This window comes from Macrosteles quadrilineatus, unplaced genomic scaffold, assembly GCF_028750875.1.
Source record: "Macrosteles quadrilineatus isolate MER2022 unplaced genomic scaffold, UCM_ALF_1.0 Scaffold_9__3_contigs__length_116548681, whole genome shotgun sequence".
Taxonomy (NCBI): domain Eukaryota; kingdom Metazoa; phylum Arthropoda; class Insecta; order Hemiptera; family Cicadellidae; genus Macrosteles; species Macrosteles quadrilineatus.
In genome coordinates, this window is record NW_026542602.1 from 31,002,517 (window position 1) to 31,027,162 (window position 24,646).

Sequence of the window (24,646 nt, forward strand, 5' to 3'; positions counted from 1 at the left end):
CAAAACTCTGATAAATTCGAGTAAAGTGTTATTCACTGATAACGATATCCGCTATCTACGTATCATGAACCCATCAGCCCCAATACTACGGGGGCTTCCTAAAGTTCATAAAACAGGTGTTCCCATCAGGCCACTAGTCGACTACACAAACGCACCCACATACAATATCGCTAAACGACTAGAAAGAATCCTAAAGGATAATATAGTGCTAGACAATAACCACAGCCTAAGGAATTGCTATGATTTAATTGACAAAACTAAAGATTGGCACATACAAAACCATCATTTGCTTGCCTCATTCGACATAGTGAATTTATACACGAATGTGCCCGTAGAAAAAACCATAGATATCATACAAACAAACTTAACAAACAAATCAGCTATGTTACCAGAGGCAATAAAAGAGATTATTGACCTGTTAAGAGAGATTTTGAGGCAAAACTATTTTGCATTTAATGGGAAATATTATTCTCAAACTGATGGTCTGGCAATGGGCTCCCCACTCTCTGGAATTTTATCTGATATATACTTAAATTACATTGAAAATGAGTACATTTTATCTGACAAGAACAAATATCATTCTAAAATAGTATTATACAATAGATATGTCGATGATACCATTGTCTTGTTTGATGGCAGTAAAAGACAGTTGGATCTACTTCTAAATTATCTAAACAAAATAGCCCCGAGACTAAAGTTCACATTAGAAACAGAAGAAGACAACGCAATACATTTCCTAGATTTAACCATAACTAAAATTAACAATAAATTCGATTATAAAATCTACAGGAAACCCACTTTTTCAGTTCAGACCATTCACGCAACCTCATATCATCCGCATTCTCAGAAAATTGCAGCATACAGCTCTATGGTACACAGACTTTTAACGGTCCCCTTAAGTCCCACAAATTACAATAATGAATACAATATCATCAAACATATAGCCATATCCAACGGCTATAATAGCGGGCTTGTAGACAGACTTATAATCAAACACCATAATAGATAGGTCAAACAAAAGGACGAACGTAAGAAGTACGTATGTATTGAATATTCCCACACACTACAAAATTGCCTATCCAAAGAGCTTCGTAGGCAGGGAATCGAATTAACATTCAAAACTACAAACCGTACTCGTAACACCCTGTCACAAATTGACCGATCAAGAGATAAAATGGAAATGACAGGTGTTTACAAAATTAAATGCCAAGATTGTCCGAGCCAATATGTTGGGCAAACAGGTCGTGGGTTCGCTACTCGCTACAACGAACACAGGCCCAAACCACGTTTAATCAAACAAAATTCAGCGTTTGCTCAGCATTTAATCGACCTAAACCATAACATGAGTGAGATTGCTGACGGTCTTGAGGTGCTACATAAATGCAGTAAAGGTAGTAAACTAAACACGTTAGAGGAGTTTGAAATCTACAAATTGTACCACGACAACACTGCCAGTGGACATATCCTCAACGAAAAACTGCAGTTCCAGTCACACTCTATTTTCAATGTGTTAATTCACCAAAATAACCGGCCACCTGACCTTTGTCCTACTGATAACATGGACAACAACGAGGAAGGAGTCTGACACTGCAGTCTACTACCTGCGCCGGGACCGTCCGTGTCGTGTGCTTGTGATAGGCCTACCAATGTCAATTAAATGTTTACTTTGTCTTTCCGTAATTAAATGTTCGTATCCGTGTATTTATTGTGTGCGTGTGACATCGATGTCTTCGTTTTTGTAACCCTGACGATGCCGTATTTACGGCGAAACATGTAGGTTTCTAACCTCAATCATCATTTGGACTACTTGACGAGGTATTGTACCATTATTATAGTCAGTAAAACTTTTTGTTTGTCTAACTAGAGCTATTTCATGTATAGAGTATCCTAGATTTGTAAAAAAAAAACAATTGTTAGCCTATACCATTTTGCTATATTTTATTAACTAAACGGAATATTTTGTTCGCAACCATTATTATTAAGTTGTTTATTATACTTATAATTGAAATATCTGCAATTATTATAATACCTCTACTGCTTCTTCTGCTTGAAGATACGGACTCCTCAGAAGCATCATCGAGCTCAGCATTCAGCATGACGTCACGGCAGCCATCTTGCTGAAACAATGTTACCTCAAATCAGTTATTAAAGTAAAATAAAAAAATTGAAAATAATGCATTTGATATAAAATTTATAATAGCAGACTGATTGTGCTGATCGAAATTACTAATTTCTGTTAAATACTTAAACTTTTTACCAAACTAAACTAACGAAATGACTTGTGTACCACCTATTTCAGCAACACTAAATAAGGCTGAAAAATACAGTAACACATTCTTCCACTGGTTCATACAACGATGTTCTTTTTTAATAAAACAAAATTGGCGTCAGCTGGTCCATATAGATGGGATGTCTACTTCGGTATCTAATATTCAATGGTTTACACAATTCTGCATAGGTTGATTAAAATATCAACATGTTGGATCGGAATAAGTGACTCGGCAGCGTTTATAAATTTGCAGGTAGTTATATTTTTATTCGAAGTCAGTCAGGTTGGAATTAGGCTCAGTATGTGCTGTAAATTAGATCTTACACCAACCATTACATTAATGATTTAATTTACCAACTTAAGTTAATAACTTCCTGCAGTCTGTTGTACAGAAGTAATACAATTAATTCATAGCTTATTTTATGTAGATTTTACAACATGGATAAATAGGGCATATAAAAAAAATAATAACTAACTAAATTAACGGATTTAATTTAAAAAAATTGTTAATCCTGTGTTTCTAGTTAGTTATTTAATAATACTCGTCATTATGAGCTATATTCCAGGACGCGCTTGTAAGAATATTTTTACTAGGAAGGTAAATTAAATTAAACTTATAATATTTCTTCTCAGAACCACCGAGCTACAGTTTCCAAGGAAACAGATCCTTGTCAAACATCGTGGCGCAATTTCACTCCAGACGTCCCAAGTAATGCCCGGTCCTTCTATCGGTAAAAATATAGCGATGATAAAATAAAAATATACATTACAGTTTATTCGTTCTTAGACTTTAATTTATGTAGTTTCGTTTAAGAAAGATAGGCCTACTTTGGTATGTAATGATTAAATAGTGTTACTTGCGACCTTGTACTTTTCTCGTGGCTTATGAATAATTTTAAAAGTTAATTCGAATAAATGATATTAGGTACGTTTTTTAAGTAAGGACCGTTTTTAAATTTCTTCGTTCCAGCACTGCGATTGGCATTTTCGACAATTGCGCTGTGTATGTGCATCTATTGGTAAGACATAGCCGGAAATTCGAGAAAAATCGGCCGTGTTTACATCCGGTTTCAAGCATTCGAAATGGTGCCGCCAATTGAGACTGCCGCCGACTGTGAAGTGAGCGCTGTAATTATATTTTTAAGAGCTAAAGGTGTGAAAGCTATTGAATATCTTCGACAAATTAGTGAAGTGTATGGCGAGAACATTATGAGTGACTGAATGGTACGCAAGTAGGTAAGGACATTTTAAGACGGCCCCACCAACGTTCATGATGAGCAACGCACTGATTGTCATCATGGGAACTGGGACAGTAATGACACCGCCCAATGCGTTACTCATCATGAACGTTCGTGGTACCGTATTTCAATTCCCATATCCATTTGCATACAATTATGAGACTCATAATGTTGTCGCCATACACTTCACTAATCTTTCGATGATTTTTAATGGCTTTCACGCCTTAAGCTCTTAAATATCTAATTACAGCGCGCACTTCACAGTCGGCGGCAGTCTCAATTGGCGGCACCATTTCGAATGCATGAAACCGGATGTAAACATGGCCAATTTTTCTCAAATTTCCTGCTATGTCTTACCAATATATGCACATACACAGCGCAAATGTCGAAAATGCCAATCGCAGTGCTGGAACGAAGAAATTTAAAAACGGCCCTTACTTAAAAAACGTACCTAGTACAACAAATCAATTGCTGTATAGTGAACTAACTGTTATTAAATTCTTTTAATGAGAATGAATAAAATTTGTTTTTGAGTATATGGTGGTTACAATCCGTAGTTTAGTCTTAGTATCATATTATTCACTCATCTGTGTTTTTCACTTTGACCAAGTGAACTTAGTAAGTTGAGATGACTCCGTTGGTAGTGCCATGGGCTTCTGGCCCAATGCAGCGATGTCGTGGATTCGGACCCCGGTACCTGACACTAGATCCACGTAGTTTACAGTTGTATTGTACCAACTTACTCCTTGCTTTGCTTGATACGTTCTACGCACAAGCTCTCGGTCTTTGACGAGAAAATTCAAGATTAGATGAGGCCGTGAACCTGTCTTATTTTATTAAGAGTTGTTCTGTACAACAGACTGTTAGGAATCATTATCATAATTTAGTAATGGATATCATTAATTTGGTTGTTGCCGTAAGATGTAATTCAAAGTACCAACTTGGCCTAATTCCGTAACCACTGTAAAAAACAAACAATCAAAGCTTGACTATATAAAGTGTTGAAATACTTTTATTGCACTTTTTTCTGTTATGACTATTGTGGTGGACCTTAGTAATGGAATATTTTTTTTAGAGTTGCCATATTATCTTCTCAGTCAGTAAGTTGAAGAATTATAGCTTAACACACTTTCAAACAATCAAAATTAAATTTTTATTTTAATCGTGTTGCCACAAATTTGGCAATAATTTTCTAATACAAAACTACGTGATCTTTGCTAAAACATACTACTCTTTGGGGTAATTGCTGTTATAATTACAACATTGTTGCTACATTGAAGATTACAGCTAATTTATAGTTGTAATTATTGTAGTTTAACACAACCAAACAATTAATTTCTGTTATATCACATGAATTTTGGGTTACATTTAAGCGTTGTAATTTTGACCTTAAAATATGAGCAAACTATTATTCTGTGTCAAAATTAAATTGCTGTTTACCAAATTGCTGAAATGTTTAAGTCACCAAGTATACAATTTGTATGTAATTGAGGCTTTGGCATCAAACTTCATAAACTAATATCGTTGAATATTGATACAAATATTGTATACTTCAGTATCCAATAGTCAATTGTCAATTAAACATCGAATTGAACAATGTAGATAATGTATTGCGTTTGAAATGGCAGAACGTGGAGATATGAGAGGGGTCTACATCGTAACAATGAGCGGGTGACAACAAACATGGAACAACACAAGATGATCAATCGTCATTGTTAATTGTCTTTTCATAATATCATTGTTGATTGTCTTTTCATAATACATGTCAACAGTGATTTGAAAAAATAAGTTCGAGTTTAAACAGCTCTAACTTTTATATTCTTAGAAATAAAAACACATGAAATGTTTTTTGCAACAGTTTTGTAGGATGTGACAACACAGTTATTTAAATCACCAGTCAAGAGAATACAACCTTATTCTGGAGGAGCATGAAACATGCTTTACACATACCTTGAATGTATTCTTAAATAAATATAATCATTTGTGAACTTCGTGTTAGGAACTTTTGTTTGTGACAAGGAACTTAAAATATTCTTTACATGTGTTTTCTCGATTTGTTTTAAATTTGATATCACGAGGTAAACACTTAAGGATTACCAAAGATTGATAAAGCTGTTTTACTAAATTGAGTACCAGTAAAATATTTTGCAGTAAGACATCAAAACTGATCTGCATTGTTACAAAAGTACATCTCAAATATCTTCCAGAGAAATTAAGCAAATTCTTTTTTGGGCGAAGGTAAATGCTAGTATCAAACGTCGATACAGGATGGTCGTTAGATAAGAGTTATCGCATTGATGGCCTCCTATCAGCAATGCCTGGACATGACTAATGCTTTACACATCATCAGCTGTTTTATCGCTTAGGTATCATGCTTAAACAGCTGTTACTTGTACCTCGCATACGTAAACAAGTACCTTTATTCTATAAACAATAATATTTCCCTTTTTATCTCTAAAGGTATGTAATAACTAGTTTGCAATATCTGGTTAATTATTGTGAGCTATAAGGCAGTGTATAACTAATTACTTGATTTGCGAAATTTAAGCGATTCAAATGCAAACTCTGCGGCTTTACTTGTTAATGCTATTGAGACCACTCTATGTTTAGCTTAGACATTACCAACTCATTTTAGTATTGAGACAAAACACCAAGATAATCTACATACCCCAATGATTTAACTTTTAGCATGATTTCAGCTAATTTAGCCAACATCTATACTATTGTATAAAAATCTAAAGGTGTCTGTCTGTATGTGTGTTACTAATAGGTGCAAAAACTACTGAACCAACTGGGCTTAAATTTTACAAAAATATAGCTACCATACCAAGGACCATTATAGAACTAATCACATTTCGATACTGACCGTAGGCTTTGCCCCTTTGGCTTTAAAAGTTCTGAGGTGAGGATTTTAAAAGTAAATATTGATTGGTCTCCATGGCTGCGATTAGAACACTAATAATGTTTGTTTACATTTGCTTTGACATTTCAATGTAAACATGAAGAACTGCTAAATTGCATATTTCACAATTTCAGACAGCTGATACAAAGAAATTAAAAATATAATATTTTCTATTAGGTAGGTTTATTTTAATCTAACATTTTATCATGGATTATTTATTCCAGAACTGTCAATGATTATAGAAAAACAATATTCTAAAACCGTTGCTGTATCAACTCCGGCTCTGCTTTGGATTTTTAAGAGCGTCTAAGTTATGAAAATAATGTTATTGATATGTTTTCATGGATGTGTACAGTTGTATGAAAATTACAATGTATAGATGTTATGTATGAATTTGGAGGCCACTTTAAATAAATTCGAACTGCTTAACATGTGTTAGATTAACTTAACATAACTTGCACATCTTGTTTTTTATATGTATATTTAGGTAAATTTAGTTATTGTATTTTGCTAAACCTATGCTTAAATTAAACTAAAGAATATCAATAACTAAATTGTACGTCATTGATTTTTGTGTTCTAAAATCTGTTGTAAATGTGTAACTATATTTAATTATCAAATGGTAATACAAAATACTCTTATTTTATCTTAACATAGCTTTCAGTTCACATTTACTTTATTTGATAAATTTATTATTTGTGTTTTGCCACACCACCGATCAAATTAAACCAAGGAAAATGTCATAATATTAAGCAGTACACAGTGTTCTTTTGTTTCTAAAATCAATGAAATATCTGTTACTATGTTAACTTAATGGTAAGTGTGAAAATTTAAAGGCAATGGACAATGGAACTGATTAAAAAAACTGGTTTGTATATTAAGTTGTTTGTTGATATTTTTGTGGTTATTTTGATCACACTTTACAAAGTTATGATCAAACATATTTAGACGTACGGGATACAGCTTTGCAGAACGGCAAGCAAATCCAACTTAGCAATTATTCAAAGATTTCAGTCAAAGGCGCTACGAAGAACAGTTGATGCCCCGTGGTTTTTCTCGAATCAAACAATCCATGAAGACTTCAAAATACCTACAGTAATCGAAGAAATAACAAGAATTAGCAAGAAACATCAAGAAAAACTCGAAAAGCACCTTAACAATATAGCCGTTAACTTGCTGGGCAAAAGTGATTTCCCCAACAGACTGAAAATTTTGAAAGATCTTGAACTCCCATAACGATTTGTATAGTTTTTCCTTTTATCTATGGTTTTAGTTATGGCATGACTATTTAATTTTGCAAGGTCTTTCTTTCACTGGGGAGATTCTTGGTCAAGTCACTTATTTATGTTATCCCTTTTACTAATTGTTTACAGTACTGAACAGATTGTAAAATAAAAATGAAATAAAAAATATATATATATATTTTTGTAGAGTAGAATCAAAGATGCAATGAAACATATACTGTATTTGCTATTACATTTTTTAGTCCTCGATGCTTGGATAGTTATATTAGTTTTGTCTGCTGTCTTTAATGCTAAATTATTTGTTTAAAATGTTTTATAGTATAGATATTGTTTCTTTAATATTTCAAAAGACTGTATTAATAAAGCACAAAAATATTTCTAAAGTTTTAACAGCTGACTTAGTTTTGCTAATTATTTATTGTGATTGAAGAAACTGAAGATGGAAGTGTAATTTAATATGAAGAGTGAAATTTAAAAAATGTCCATTTAAATTTAATAATTATTATTTTTGCAACTTCAAAATCGAAATTTAAAATGTCAATTATAAATGAAAGGATACGTAACTAAAGGAGATGAAGGTAAATCGTATGTGAAAGTATTATTCGAAGATTTGGTCAGTTTTTCTCATATCAGCCTACACAAGATTTAAAATTAATCAAAACTAAAATGGTGGTATCCACTACTTACCAGATTTAAAAGTCCTAACTTAAACGTTTCTATTAAGGCCATAAAAGATGAATTTTGGTTCTAAAAGCGTTGGCGGATGAGTAACTATTATATGCAACAGATGTAAAGATTAAAATGTTTATATTTTGTCATCTTCCCGTTGCAAAGCACGGGTACAACAGCTAGTTTTTAATATAATGGAAAGTCAACAAAGCTGATACCTAATTTGTATAACACATATGTGTAATAACACTTGATAAACACTCATACAAAACCATCCTGATGTTATAAAATGCTAAAGTGTTATTGTTTGTGTAGGATTTTACAACCATGGAGATGGGCAAAGTCAAGTGACATAAAATCATTGAGATTGATATACAAGAGCATTTATGAAACACCGTTTCTTGAGGTAATAGAAAGTTGTAATTGGATAAAGTAAAATTACAAACTACGTTTATGAATTCTGTGAATTGAATAAAATATTCTAATAAGCCGGAGTTGGTTCTCTGCATAAACAACTTTTGTTGGTGAATGTAGATTCACCTCACATGCTCCGGATACCGGGGCTTATACTGTACTTCTTGCAATGAGATAGATTTTGGTTTAAACCAAGATACTTTACAACTTTGAATCAAAATTAAACTTCAAAATGGTATTTGGCCTTTTTCCAGTTAGGAGGTTTTATTTTAGGGTGGTTAAAAAGTAATAAATGTGTAACAAAACGCTTTCTATGTGTTGTATTTAAATATAATGGATTCGTATCTAAGAATAAAATGTAAATTTTGGTCATCATACCTGTTTTAATATGTAACGAAAAAAAACAATTTAACATACTTCACATCAAAATTGACGATTTAAATATAAAACCTGAAATTGATACTTCAGTGTAGTGTTTCAATAGCCAAACAAAGAGCAATTTTATACGCTTTGAAACGGTTGTATCTCCTGACATTTACAAAAGGGAGTTTTATGAAATACGGTACTCGTATATTCAATTAAGTGTCTAATTAATGGTGAAATTTAAAACCATAAATATTTAAGAATAAATAAAAAGAAAAAACTTAGGTACACTTTGAAAAGATCAAATTTCAAGGCAATAATTCATGTATAAGATACACTATGTATCAGTGAAAACACGGTTGAATGAGCCAGCCGTAGGAGGGGATGATCCGTGGTTGCCATGGAGATATGAGTGGCGTCCGTGGTTTGACAGTTCAACCCGTGAGTGACAGCTGCTGTTTAGTAGTGAATATAATAAAACTAAACATTATTAATTACAGCAATAAAAAATACCGTACTCGTATGGTAATCCCTCACTCGACTTCAACTCGCACAAAAACGACCATACTCGTTCGGCAAACACCTATTTTCTGGAATAGTAACGTAACTATTTAGCAGTAACTTAAAAATGTCCAGTAACCGTAATGAATGGTTATTGGTAAATCAAAGGTAAATGTGTTACAGTAAGCATTGACTATTGGTTTTGACTTTCAATAGTCAAGGCGATTGGAGAGTATAGAACAATAAATATTAGTATACATACAGGAATATACATAATATACTACGTTTTGTATAACTATTTCACAAGAACCTTAAGATCCAAGAGTTGTTAGACGAATTGAATCAACAGGTTGCTTTATTCATTTTCATTCAAAAATGTTGAAATCGATATGTGCACCAACACTGTTATCACTGTCAATGTGGGTTGTCCGTTCTTGGTAGGTTTTTTAGTAATATCAAAGATTACATATGCTGTAATCTTTGGTAATATTAAGATTTTTTTATAATAAACATACAAGTTTCTTATAGTACTTTCTTCTTTAGGGAAAATCGTGTGAGCTGGAGCAAAGGACTTGCCAATTGTTATTGAGTTGTGACTATTAGATAAATAGGAGTGTTAGCTAGCCATATTCCTGGAACCAGTTGGCTTTTTGGGGATGTCTGACTGTCATTGAAATCGTAGCATTCATTTATAAAAAAAACTAGCTGACCCGGCGAACTTCGTATCGCCTAAGTTATAGGTTTCCCCTAAGACAGACCGATGGAAAGAAAGTACCTGGGGGGTAAACTTGCCTAAAAATGTTCAAATGGACTGTATGTTGAAAGAGCAATATTAAAAACTTGTCACTAATTATTTAACAGATATAATGAGATTAATGAGGTACCTTCCTTTTAACTGAAGTGTTGAGAAGACGAAGCCGGTAGACGTACACGAGTTTCTTCTGCTGGCCAGCTATTGCGTATTGCTCGTACACAGACCCGGACCGGCAGTAGTAGTGTTTCACTTCACAAATGTTCAATAGTTCACTTTTAATATGTGTCACTAATAATAATTAAATATACTTTGGGGTTAAGAGATGAGAGCAGCAATTGGGAGTTAATTGTGCCGGGGACATGTTAGTAGTTGCATGAATGCAAGAGAACTGGGGCGAGATTGGGGTTTCCAGACATCACGTGACAGGACAAAGGTTATTGTATGATATGAAACGTCTGGAAATATCTAGGTAGCGCTTGAATACGGAACATGCCGCCCGCCTTGAACCGTACATGGTTCAAAACATTGAGAAAGTTACAAAGTGACACATAATGAATAAAGATTGATATTGAAATATAAGAAACATAGATTAAATATATATACATAACATTGAAATAGAAATATGTTTGAAAATAGAATAAACATTTTGTTTGGTCTGATAATGAGATCAGGGGAGCGGGTACACCTTGGTAGCAGGACGACAGAAGGTTCCCCGCTGAGTCTTGATGGTGACAACTCGGACGATGCCGTCCGATCCAGGCGAAGTCTTCACTATGCGTCCAAGAGGCCAAAGTAGTGGTGGTGTTCTAGGGTCCTGAATTATAACGAGATCACCCACTTCTAGATTCTTGTTGGGCTTTTGCCATTTCTTTCTTTGTTGTAGCTGATGTAAATATTCTTGATGCCAACGTCGCCAGAAGCGTTGATGTAGGGCTTGTACAGTTTGCCAATGGTTGAGACGATTTTCGGGAACTTCTTCAAGATTTGGTTCCGGTACTGCCACAAGAGAAGTGCCGATAAGAAAATGACCCGGAGTAAGGGCTGAGATGTCAGATGGATCAGCGGATAACGCTGTTAAGGGTCTCGAGTTTAGTACAGCCTCCACCTGTGTAGCGAGTGTTATTATTTCCATTAGTGTTAGAACTCTATCGCCTATGACTCTTTTCAGATGATATTTAGAACTTTTTATAGCACTCTCCCATAGGCCTCCTTGGTGGGGAGCGGCTGGTGGTTGAAAGTGAAAATTTATTGAGTGATCCAACGCGAAGTTGTTAAGAGCATCTTTAGTGTTTGATTCCTTGATGAAATTCTGAAAGGTTTTCATGAGTTGCTTTGAGGCTCCAACATAGTTAGTTCCGCAATCTGAGTATAAGTGGGCACACAATCCACGACGAGAAACAAAACGTTTTAGTGCAGCTATGAAGGAGTCTACAGATAGGTGTGTTACAATTTCTAGGTGCACAGCTTTCGTAGCAAAACATACAAAGAGACAGAGGTATGATTTTAACCGTTGAGCGTTCCTAGTTGAATGAACTTTAATGTCAAAATGTCCACTATAGTCCATGCCAGTGTGATAGAATGGCCTTACAGGTTTTAATCGAGTTTCAGGAAGATCTCCCATCAGTGGAGGTTTGTTTACAGGCTTAAGTCTGAAACATCTTTGACACTTGAAAATCACAGATCTTATCACGCTGCGGGCTGATAATATCCAAACCTCTTGAGACAGAATAGACTGCAGCAATTGAGGGCCTGCGTGTAGATGCTTTAGGTGATAATGCATAATCAACAGTTTGACAGCACAGTGAGATTTAGGTAACAAAACTGGATGTTTCGCATCTTGTGTAAGGTTGGAATGTTTCAACCTGCCGCCTACTCGCACTATTCCACTGTCATCAATATATGGGGATAAACGAGCAAGTTTTAAGCTGCATTGAGATCCCTTTTTGAGAGCAGAGATGTCATCCTTAAATGATGTATTTTGTATGAGTTTGAAAATTCTTAATTTCGCTGAAGAAGTTTCTTGGCAAGTAAGTCGTCCGATGCTGGGATCATAGGCTTGCAGATTATGAATGAATCGCAATATATATGCCATGACGTTTACAAGTTTCCTGAAACATGAATATTTTTCTAGTACATCAAAATCAGTGAGTTTAATCTTCTCTGTGGTTGCTAGAACGTTTAGAGGATTTGGCCTTATTTCAAGAGTGTCATCATCAATAACAGGTGTAAATTTTGGCTTAGGCCAAGAATCTGGAGATGACTGTAACCATTCCGGTCCATTCCACCATAAATGATGAGTCACAAGTTGAGAGGGTGAAAGACCACGAGTGGCGCAATCTGCCGGGTTGTCTTGAGATTTGACATAATTCCATGAGTGAGGAGAGACTAATTCTTGGAGTTCTGAAATACGATTGGCAATGAAGACTTTCAAGCGGTATGGAAGAGTACGTATCCAGGTTAGGACAATTGTGGAGTCACACCAAGCATAGATTGATTCAATCTTCATATGAGCAGAGAGTATGTTTGAAGAATATTGAAGAAGTTTTCCCAGTAAGTGAGCGCCACAAAGTTCAAGCCGTGGCAGAGAAATTCTTTTCAAAGGAGCGACTTTTGATTTAGAGACGATGAGATAGAGCCTTGTATTCTCTTGAGAGTCAGTGACACGAAGGTAGACAACAGCAGCGTAGCCTTTCTCTGAAGCATCGCTGAAGCCGTGGAGTTGCACAGCCGTATGCAGAGAAGTAGAAATGTAGCGTGGAATTCTTAATTCTTGAATTATTGGGAGTTCTTCTAAGAATGAATGCCACTTGGTTCTAACATCATTTGGAACAGGTTCATCCCAAGTTAGCCCTGTTGTCCAGAGATACTGAATAAGTGTTTTTGCCCAGAAAATTACGGGTGTAAGAAATCCTGGTAAATCGTACAGTTTAGCGATTGTAGATAATATTCTTCTCTTTGTAAGTATAGCACTTATTCCAACATCCTTAACCTTGTAAGAAAGCATGTCAGACTCTGGAGTCCATTTTAGACCTAGGACACTGAAGAAGGCTTCACTATTTTCAGTTAACTCCACTGGAGTCTCTTTGTGTTCAATTGGGACTTGGTCCAATAGTTGGGGTGCGTTGCTAATCCATTTTCGGAGTTCAAAACCTCCTCTAGAGAGCAAGTTCTTGAGTTCATTCTGTGCAGACAAAGCTTCATCAAGACTTTCTGCTCCAGCGATGATGTCGTCATAAAATATTGATTTAGTTAGAATCTCAGACGCCTTGGGGTATGAGTGACCCTCATCTTTGACCAATTGTTGTAATGTTCTGATCGCAATGAACGGGGAACAGTTGAGACCGTAGGTGACGGTATTTAGCTTTAAGACTTGAAGGGATTCATCAGGGTTGGATCGCCAAAAGATTAACTGATATTTCTTGTCATCTTCAGCCACCAGAATCTGGCGATACATCTGTCGTATATCACAAGTGAACACAAACTTGTGACACCTAAAGTACAGCAAGACATCACTAATATCATTCTGCAACTTAGGGCCAGGCATGAGGATATCGTTTAGGGAGACGCCATTGTTTGTTTTGGAACTACCATCAAATACGACTCGTATTTTGGAATTAGGGGGATTCTCCTTAAATACTCCATGATGGGGTAGATAGTAACATTCACCAGAAATGGGTTGCTCACATGCACTCATGTGACCTGATTTGATGTAGTCATCCATAAATTCGGAGTATAAATCTTTGAATTCGGGCTGAGCAGCAAATTTTCTTTCCATCGCTTTAAGTCTAAGTTGAGCTGTACTACAAGATTCACCTAATAGTGGATGATTTGGTCTTTTCGGTAACTTAACAACATATCGACCAGAGTTATCACGTGTATGGGTTCTTTCAAAATGCTGTAAGCAGAGAACATCTTCTTCTGACTGAGTCTTGACACATGTCGGGGGTTCTTCGATTGACCAAAACCTTTGAAGTGAACTGTGAAGGTCTCCATCATGTGTAGTGAGAAAAGAAACAGTTTTTGGGATTGATAACTCAGATGTAGCAACAGGAGCTATGCCCATTACAACAAATCCGAATATAGTTCCTAAAACTTGGGGCAGGTTATGGCCTAAGAAGTGCTGCTCACCAGTCAGTGAGAGAGCGAATAAATCAGCTCCGATCAATAGATCAATTTCTCCAGGTTTGTCAAAACAGGGGTCTGCAAGAACAAAATCATTTAAAGATCCCTTCACTTGAGGTGAGACTGGGATCTGAGGCAGTGGTGAAGTGATACGATTCAAAACCAAGCATGGATGATGGTAGGCTAAGCGTTGACCATTAACTGCAGATATATCAATGTGCACTATTCCTCTAGAATGAATTAGTGAGCCAGAAATTCCTTGGATTTCATCATGTGCTCGAGTACGGGAGGCACTGATGAGCTGAACAGCTCTTTCAGATATCAATGTAAGTTGAGATGCAGAGTCGAGCACAGCACGGAGTACAGTTTGCTGACCATCTTTGGAAAACACCTGAACTAAACATGTTCCAAGTAAAATTGTTGTTTTAGTTGGGTTTAACTGGCTAGACAATCCTACAAGAGCACTTTTATTCACTGGTGCGGTGACATGGCTTTGGGGTGCGTTATTTGTAGGCGGCTTACCATATTTTTTTTCAAAAACCTTGGTTGGGTAACTTGGCTGCTGTTGTGTGGGAGTTGAGTCATGTAAGAGAGTGTGATGTCGCTTTGAACAAATTCGACACACTCTATGAGAAGGACAGTTATTAGTATCATGTAGATGGCCTAGGCAGTTGGCGCATAGATTATTTTTACAAGTGAATTCAACTCTATCACCTCTACTTTTAGCCTGAAAGGCTTGACACTTGTATATATTGTGATCGGATGCTTGACAAAACTTACAAGTGTTAGTCACTGTGACGAAAGCTGTTTTAGCTTGAGAGGAGTAAGGTTTACTATCTCGAAGAGGTTTAGGCCTATAACTATTAGATTGAGTCTTTTGCACTGAAGGGTATCTTGTGTTAGCTGAGGGACCAAGACCGATACTAGCTCCTTCTAATCGTTTAAATTCTCTTTCAAGGAATTGAATTAGATCATTTACTGCGGGTATGTCATTGTTTGTGATGCGAGAATCCTCAAAAGATTTTCTTAAATCAGTAGGTAACTTTTTCAAAAGCGTTAGGACAAGCAGAGTATTTTCAGCTGTTATGTCATGGTTGAGATTTTTCAAAACTTGAGTGTTCTCTTTATAAACTGTGAGAAAATGTTGGAGACTTTTGAGAGAACCACTACTTATGCATGGCAAATCAATGATTTTTGTAACAAGCTGAGTTACAACACGCCTTTTGTTATCATAGCGATCCTTAAGCAGCCTAAGTGCAACATCAAAGTTTTCTGCAGTTATGCTTAAGCTCTTTACTAAATCTAAGGGTTCACCACTTAAAGAACTAAGCAGATATTGGAACTTACTCACAGGGGCCAAAGTTTCATTCCTATTAATAGAAGCCTCAAAAATATTGTAGTAGCTAACCCATTCTTCGTAGTTACCGCTGAATTTGGGCAACTCCAATTTGGGCAGTCGCAGAGATGGTTGGGTGGGAGGTGTTACTTCTTTAGTTTTAGCAGGTAACACTATTTTCAAGTCGCTGATCAGAGAAATGTACAAGTCCGAAATTTCATCTTGCATAGAGCATGCTTCAGTTTCGTCATAATCAGAACCAGGATCATCATAAACCACTTTATCGAATAAAGCTTTAAAATCAGAGAATAAACCTCTAACTTCATCATCATAGTTGTGTAAGCGCTGAATGGAAACAACATTTAATGATTGAGTTTCTGAGAGAGTAATTTGGGCTGACACAAACTTGCTTATTTTCTGAAGCCTATTTTTGACAAGTTTTGCCTTTTTCTCTAGTGTAGAGAATCTCATTTTAACAGACCATTTATGTAATCAAAAGAGTAAGCTATAGGCCTAAGTTTATCATAAGTTTAGGCCTACGTAAATATTCACCAACACCTAAATATCAAAATAACTCCAAGTCTTAGACCTAACAATAATGCAAATTAATAGCTCAGAATAAATCAATTCATTTACATTCACTCTATAAGAAATAATGAATGTAAAATTATATTTCACTTTACCATCAGACCCAGCATAGACATAGTAAATAAAGGTAAAGTCTATTTAACACAAGTCATTTAATTTGAATCAGTATTTTCGCAGAATAAATTGAGTAGGGAAGTATTTATTATGAGCAATATCCTTAATGTAGACAAGAATCGATTCAACCACTAATATTTCGTCCAAGATGTAAATAAATAAACTTGAAGGTTACGTTTATATTTTGATTCAATTCACACAGCTGTATGTAGCTGGAGTGTGTTTTATATTCAGTCAGCTGATTTCCTGTGCTTGAAACTGAGTTTTACATATGATCAATTTGAAGAAGCAATATCATTGGGCGATTTATTCTGTTTTACGAATCTCGACGCTCATTGGTTCTTGCGACGTGCAGACTGTAGGCAGAGCGCTCTAGTGGAGAAGTTCGCTACCAAGGTGCATCGCAAGGACAGAAAATATAAAATGGCTGACTTTCTGATAAGTGAAAATATGTTAGAAAATTAAGGACGAAACAAAGTGCAGACAAAAATTATTGTTAATGACAATAATTGATATGGTGAATTGATTGAGAAACTTAGAGAAAATATTAAATATCCTAACTAATTCCTGATTTCAAATACTAGTTGAAAGGAAATATGACGTGATTCATGTAGCAGTGGGAGGGCATGAACATGAAACTAACATGAAATATTCACGTCTGAGATGGCACAGGGGAATGGAATAAAATATTATTTATTCACCAAAACTAGTAATGGGGAATACAAATGCTGCTCTAATTATTTAGAGAAGTGACACTTTTTAGAGTTTAGTTGTACAATTTTAACAGTTACAGTAGCTAGGCTAATAAAAGCACAATATATTATTAATGATAAGATTTTCGTCCGGCTCGACAGGACCAGCGGATGGGGGGTAAACTTGCCTAAAAATGTTCAAATGGACTGTATGTTGAAAGAGCAATATTAAAAACTTGTCACTAATTATTTAACAGATATAATGAGATTGATGAGGTACCTTCCTTTTAACTGAAGTGTTGAGAAGACGAAGCCGGTAGACGTACACGAGTTTCTTCTGCTGGCCAGCTATTGCGTATTGCTCGTACACAGACCCGGACCGGCAGTAGTAGTGTTTCACTTCACAAATGTTCAATAGTTCACTTTTAATATGTGTCACTAATAATAATTAAATATACTTTGGGGTTAAGAGATGAGAGCAGCAATTGGGAGTTAATTGTGCCGGGGACATGTTAGTAGTTGCATGAATGCAAGAGAACTGGGGCGAGATTGGGGTTTCCAGACATCACGTGACAGGACAAAGGTTATTGTATGATATGAAACGTCTGGAAATATCTAGGTAGCGCTTGAATACGGAACAGTACCGTTACGTTTAATTTTCAAGATGATCTCGTTCGCATCGCTCAATCACGTCCTGGTTGAAGTTCGTTCGCTACGCTCACTCACCTTTGGGTTGGAGCTCGTTCGCTGCGCTCACTTGCCTTTAGGTTGGAGCTCGTTCGCTACGCTAACTCGCCTCCAGGTTAGCTCGTTCGCTACGCTCACTCGCCTCCAGGTTGAAGTTCGTTCGCTACGCTCACTCACCTTTTGGTTGCAAATTAGCTGTTGTCATAAATGTAAAAGAAATAATAGTGCTGCACCCTGTTGGTAATCCTTGTAACTTTAATGCTATTGAACATCATAGAACAGAACCAACTTGTTTAATTGAAACAGCTGTTAAGATTCATTAATTCCATTTCTCATAAGGTTAACATGGGAAACTCCAGAGCCACTGGGGCGGAGCCCTTTTAAGAATTTCGAAACGGGAAATAGTTTACGTCCGATTCGCATACCTACAGAATTTACACACCAAATTTCATTACGATCGGTGAAGTCGTTCCGGAGGAGTTTGCAGACAAACACTGTGACACGAGAATTTTATATATTAGAGATAGGCTATAGTTATAGATAGTCAGTTACCGGTTCGTCGGTTTCATAACATTAGTGATGTTTAAAAGAAAATATAACGATTGGTTGGCTAGTAATTGATATCGGTTGACAAGAAGCCCATTGACATTTTATGGTTGACAGATGAAGGCTGTCGAATGGAGGTGACGGTTGTGAGTGTTGTCGGTTGCCACCAGGATGAAGCAGGAAACCCACTAGTCCGACGCTCTCCGACACGACACCTTCCGTCAACCCTCCGACACCTTCCGACGCCTTCCGCAATTTTAACGCATTAACCCATTGGTCCGACGGGCTCCGACAGTAGGCCTCCGACGAGAAATACACCATCACGCCATCAGTGCCAGTTGTGATGGAAAGTTCTTCGGACGAAGAGTTGTTTGTGATAGCCGCATTGTGTGCTGAAGACGAAAGACCAAAACGAAGGAAACATAGGTTCTAGGTACACAACATATTTAAAAGACGCAATGAGTACGGTGAATTTCATCATTTGTTCGATGATTTAAAGAAAGACGATGCTAAGTTTTTTTTTTCGCATGTCTCAAGCTAAGTTTTATGAGTTGCTTGACATATTGAAATTTCCAGTGAGACATAGCAACTTTCGAGAGGTTATTGTTTCGCTTATTTCCTGCCAAGCGTTGTCCTTCTTCCGGTTATCATGATAACCTTTATCGCTCACTGGATATAGAAAGGGATACTCCCTAACTGCTTCTATCAACCGCTCGTCGATACTCATCACACACAAAGCTAGAAAGTGACTAAAATCTAGGCCTGGTGCACGCAGAGTGGAGAAATGACGGATCCGACATCCGACAAGAATGCCCCAGAGAGCAATGTTGTCGTGTCGTGACGTGTCGGAAGGTGTCGTGTCTGACTAGTGGGTTACAGTCCATTTAAAATCATGCAAAGCAATTTTGTCGGAAGGTGTCAGAGGGTTGACGGAAGGTGACGTGTCGGAGAGTGTCGGACCAGTGGGTTTCCTGCTTGAGTCACAAAGGTCACACAAGGTCAGAATGGTTGTCGTGACAACCAAGCTCCCCCCTCCTCCTGACCAACCATCCCATGCACAATGCATTATTAAACTTTCAGTTACCTAATTACATTCAAACTGGGGCGTTTCATATAGAGCTTGTTTGATTAAATCAGAGAATTGATTTTCCTTGTATGGCTCAAATTGCGTGATTAATATTTAGTCCAGGTTTGTGGTTTGAAAATACATACAACATATTTTAATTAGGCTCCGTAAAAAATTACAAAATGTAAATGTTAGATTCCATGTAGATAGATGAAAATGAAGTAATTTGACTTTATGGATGTGGGTTAGCTGCACATAAATTTAATCAATGTTCTTTTTTGTGAGGTAGTAATGCACTTTTAGATTCATTTATGAATTACGCTAAAAATCTAAGCAATTTTGTTTGACTAGACGCTAAAAAAGGACTATATGTATGGATTTAAACAGCATTGCCAAAGTAAAGGTAACTGAGTAGGGTTTCAGTTTCAGAATACCAACTATGTCGGAGTGTTACACGACGCTGTGCCAATCATCTGAGTGATTGTGCAAGCAACCAAGCAACCGAGCAACCAAGCAACCGAGCAACCAAGCAACCGAGCAACCGAGCAACCAAGCAACCGAGCAACCAAGCAACTGAGCAACCGAGCAACCGAGCAACCAAGCAACCGAGTAACCAAGCAACCGAGCAACCAAGCAACCGAGCAACCGAGCAACCGAGCAACCAAGCAACCGAGCAACCAAGCAACCGAGCAACCAAGCAACCGAGCAACCAAGCAACCGAGCAACCAAGCAACCGAGTAACGAAGCAACCGAGCAACCAAGCAACCGAGCAACCAAGCAACCGAGCAACCGAGCAACCAAGCAACCGAGCAACCAAGCAACCGAGCAACCAAGCAACCGAGCAACCAAGCAACCGAGCAACCAAGCAACCGAGTAACGAAGCAACCAAGCAACCGAGCAACCAAGCAACCGAGCAACCGAGCAACCGAGCAACCAAGCAACCGAGCAACCAAGCAACCGAGCAACCGAGCAACCGAGCAACCAAGCAACCGAGCAACCAAGCAACCGAGCAACCAAGCAACCGAGCAACCAAGCAACCGAGCAACCAAGCAACCGAGTAACGAAGCAACCTACCAGACAGATACGGGTGTTAGTGATGGGTGCTCAACGTCCACCGTACGATTATGTTTGTTTACACAATAATAAGGCTAAATCTAAAAAGGACTAATCTAAAATAGGCCTATATTTTTTGATTTTTCATTAAAAGGTTTTTTTTTCAATAACAGAAAATTAGAGTAAATAGATTTTAATAAGCACACATTACAACACTAGTTAATAAGTATGTTTGTGATAAAATTTGTTGTTCGGTTGTAAAGAAAACTGAAATAATTTCAGCAATGTCGTTGGATTTGCGTTGCAGTACAGCCATTCGGGTTTTAAATTGTACCAAAATGTTGTTTTTTTCTTATCCTTATCTTCCCTTGGTAAATTCTAGGATAGTGCTAACATCCATGAATAATTGTAAAGTTTTACAGTTATTTTACGATAGCTAAAATAAAAGAGTAATACAAATAAATAAAACAAAACTAATCCTAGTTGAAAACTAACGTAGGTAGATAAAACATCATTCAAAATTTCTAAATGAGAAATAGTGGGAATTTTTGTTTAACTCAATCCTCCGTTATAGTATATTTCATCACTAGGGTCTAAAGTGATTCTTTTTCGACCTGAGCCCAAGTTTTACGATCGAGGCGAAGCCTAGGTCTGAAAATGAGAGAGGGTTGAAAAGACAATTTTCGACCGTGTGATGAACTGTATTTTTCGTCATATTGAACAATTATTTGAACAAACTATGATACAAAACTAAAATAGTTTTCATTTAAAGACAACTCTCAAAACTACTTTTAACATTTTAAAATTTAAATTGCTAATGGAAACAAGTAGCTGTGTAGTAAGCGATTCAATCGTTTCGTCTATTACGATTGTGTTATTGTACATTATACTACCAACATGTCAAATTATTTATCTTAAGGCAACAATCGATTAAACAATCAATGCATACTTTCGATACATTCAATTTTGTTTACAATCGAATTTTACAACTGAGTTGACAACAGCAGATTTTTTCTCTATGGACTTAAAATGATTTTTACTTCCTAGATGGTAAAAATGCTATTTTATACCCGCAACGCATGTATTAAAATCGGCTGTTTTGCTGCAGTATGACAAAACAGTATATTTCTTACCTAGGGCCGAAAATGATGTTTTGCCGGCTCGAGATAGTTTTTAAGTTCTCGACTTCGTCTCGAACTTAAAACGTTCGAGAGCTTCAAAACTATTTTGGTCCGTGGTACGAACGCTATTTATCCCCACACTATTACCACTATTCACCACAATAATACACACTGATAATCAACACAACTACAACTTTAAGGTTATGCGAAGAAATAATTTGATGAATCGGAAAAAATCATAATAAATAGTTGCTAGTTAGCGGTGACAATAAAACAATTCTATTGCAATGTTATAGATATTGATTGTGTATTTAATATATGCATTCGTCTTTTAAGAAAGTAAGCGGGCAGCTGATTTTGCGGCCCTATAGATTAGGGATAGGTCCCCAAATTACAATGACAGCTGGCATGGCCAGCAAAGTGTAACTTTCAGCCATCAGCTAACGTATGTAAAACAGCTAAAAACATCATAGTGTGGTGAAATAGTTATTTGTGTAACTAGTGAGCAAAGGGAGCAATTGACTCACTCGAGTGAAATACATACTCAAGAGCCGTAGGCGAGTGGGGAATGGTTTCTCGAGTGAGGCAATTGCACTTTGCACTCGAGTTGCACATTATATTTTTCATACAGTTACCATAAAACAAATAAATTGGTAAAGAAACGTGACATATTTTTACCCAGAAGTGAACTTTTAATATTACATTTAATGATACAACAGTACAACAGCTGACCAGCTGATTTACAGCCAGTGCTGCCAACGTATTTCGTGCGCTTACGACCTTGTCTGCATGTTACGCGCTCCCTATTTCGTGCCTTCACGTTGCAAATCTGGAGTGAGTGAGACAAAGTAATTAGAGTGAGACAATGTTAACTTTGTCTCACTAATGAGGGAATTGGCCACTTTGCTTTCTCAAATCAGTGAGAGAACATGTACATTGTTAGGTAACTGTAGGAAAAGATTATTTTCTGACATGTAGGTTAAATTAAATGTATTTTATTGACCAAAATATAGGCCTAAGTGATTACATGTTTGCAAAGATTTTATTTGGTTGGTTTGGCGATTTTGACTACTTTTGACTATAAACAATGGTTCCAGATGCCAACATGTCACAAAAATAATACAGCAAATCCCATTTCCCGTAGAGAAAGATACCAAACAGGGAAACCCCAAGCGTAAGATCAACCTGAGCTTCCTCTTGGCGAACCTTTGACAATTTAAACCTTTGTTCTGTCTGTTGTGCTGGCCACACCCTGGGAAATCACAATACCTACTTTGACCTCAACCACATGTCGAGTGCCTTCTCTTTGACACATTACTAACGTTTTAAAAGAATTTGCATGTGTTGGTAAACAAAATATAGACCTATCAGTTTTTAAGCATTAAAGAAATTTTAGATTTATGAAGGTTAATTAGTACACATTTAAATGAATTTGTTTAGCTTAAACGTTTTCTAACTTGACAGCCAATTTGACTTGCCTTCAAAACTAATTACTGCTAGGATGTCAATAACATCGATCTCACAAGATAAATATCACTTTTACGCAATAACTGCATTGGAGTCAATAACTTTGTCTTAAAAATATTATTAAAATCACCAGGAGTGTTTCGAAGTCCTTATTTTAAATTAGTTTGAGAAATTGAGTATGTTTACTTAAACATATTTTTTTAAATATTAAGTACGGTAATGGAGCTTGATGGCATGATAATCTTTTTTATACATGGTTTATACAATCGCTATACGAACTATTTAATGTAAGATTGATTTTAAACGTACAACATTCCATTAAACATTTTGTACCAAACGGCGATTAAAAAAAATATAACAAAGTAAAATATTGTCTCGTCCCTGTGTTCATCAGCATATAAAACTAATTTATGAAGTAATACCACAACGAATATCATGCGAAGGCTGAGGAAAACAATGAATATATTGTAAGAAATTGAATCTCACTTTGTAAAAGAAAGACGGAAAGAGGGGGAATATTTATTGCGGCTACCTTCCAAACAACGCTCGATAACTTTTCCCATTCAATTGAGGACATAACCCGTACTCTCCTTACTTTCCCCATCCTCCCAAACACATAAGTACTTTATCAACCTGATGCTAACAAGGAGATATTTACCTCTACCTAAAGACACATTTATGTACCAGTAATTTTCCATAAAAGTGAAGAATAATATCAATTGTTGAGAGGTTTATTGCGATGTTGTTGTTTCGTGGCAGTTATACTTATTAAAACAAATAGATATGTTACAAGGTAGTTACCAATATTTGACCTCTAGGAAAAAAATATAATACATGATGATTAATTCTCGAGATGACTGAGTTGTACGAAGGACTGGGTTGGATGCTAAAAAATGTTTCCATGTCCAAAGATTCGTTTAAAATGATTATTGCCTTATATTTTTTGAATATAGCTTGTAATATATTGTAACATAATATCATCTGAAGTATATATTTTTTTAGCTGCGTCTAAGTTAAACTGGCAGATAGACGTCAAATACTAAAGTATTTCAACATTTGTTGAGCAACACTGAATATGTTGGTGGGATATGGATGTTAGTAAAACACCAATAGGTAGGCCTACAACGTATTTTCCAATAAACTCCTCGTGAGGTGCGTATCACTCGCAAACATTTCGCAACCAGAAAACCAACTCGGGATTAATCTAGGTTGTATCAGAGATCCAAATAGAAAGAAACAGAAATACTTCCATCTAGATTCTTAATCAAAACCGCTCCTTTGATTGCTAGGTTTCTCTTTTTATAGTCCTAAGTCTACTCAAATTTTCTAGTTTATTAATCTCAATTGGAACACTTTTTCTAAAATATTAAGACATTTTAAACGTAAATTACATTTTCAAAATTTTCTTCGAAACTTTATTTAAGTAATGTAGCAAGATGCTTAAATTCTTACGTAAAACTCTAAGAACTATTTTAGTGTCTAAGAACTTTACCTCTAACA

At 36.2% G+C, this 24,646-nt stretch overlaps 1 protein-coding gene across 4 annotated transcripts in view; it reads right to left on the bottom strand.

Annotated features, from left to right (window-relative positions):
* LOC129003915 (ankyrin repeat and death domain-containing protein 1A-like) overlaps positions 1 to 24,646 on the bottom strand; it is a 105,103-nt gene that overhangs the window by 37,232 nt on the left and 43,225 nt on the right. For all 4 annotated transcript variants that reach the window (XR_008491659.1, XR_008491658.1, XM_054432256.1 and 1 more), the window contains exon 3: positions 2,030 to 2,117. Coding sequence is in view for 2 of the 4 variants with exons in the window: in XM_054432256.1 (XP_054288231.1) it covers positions 2,030 to 2,117 (88 nt within the window). In the remaining 2 variants the exon portion in view is untranslated. The remainder of the gene's footprint in view (positions 1 to 2,029; positions 2,118 to 24,646) is intronic.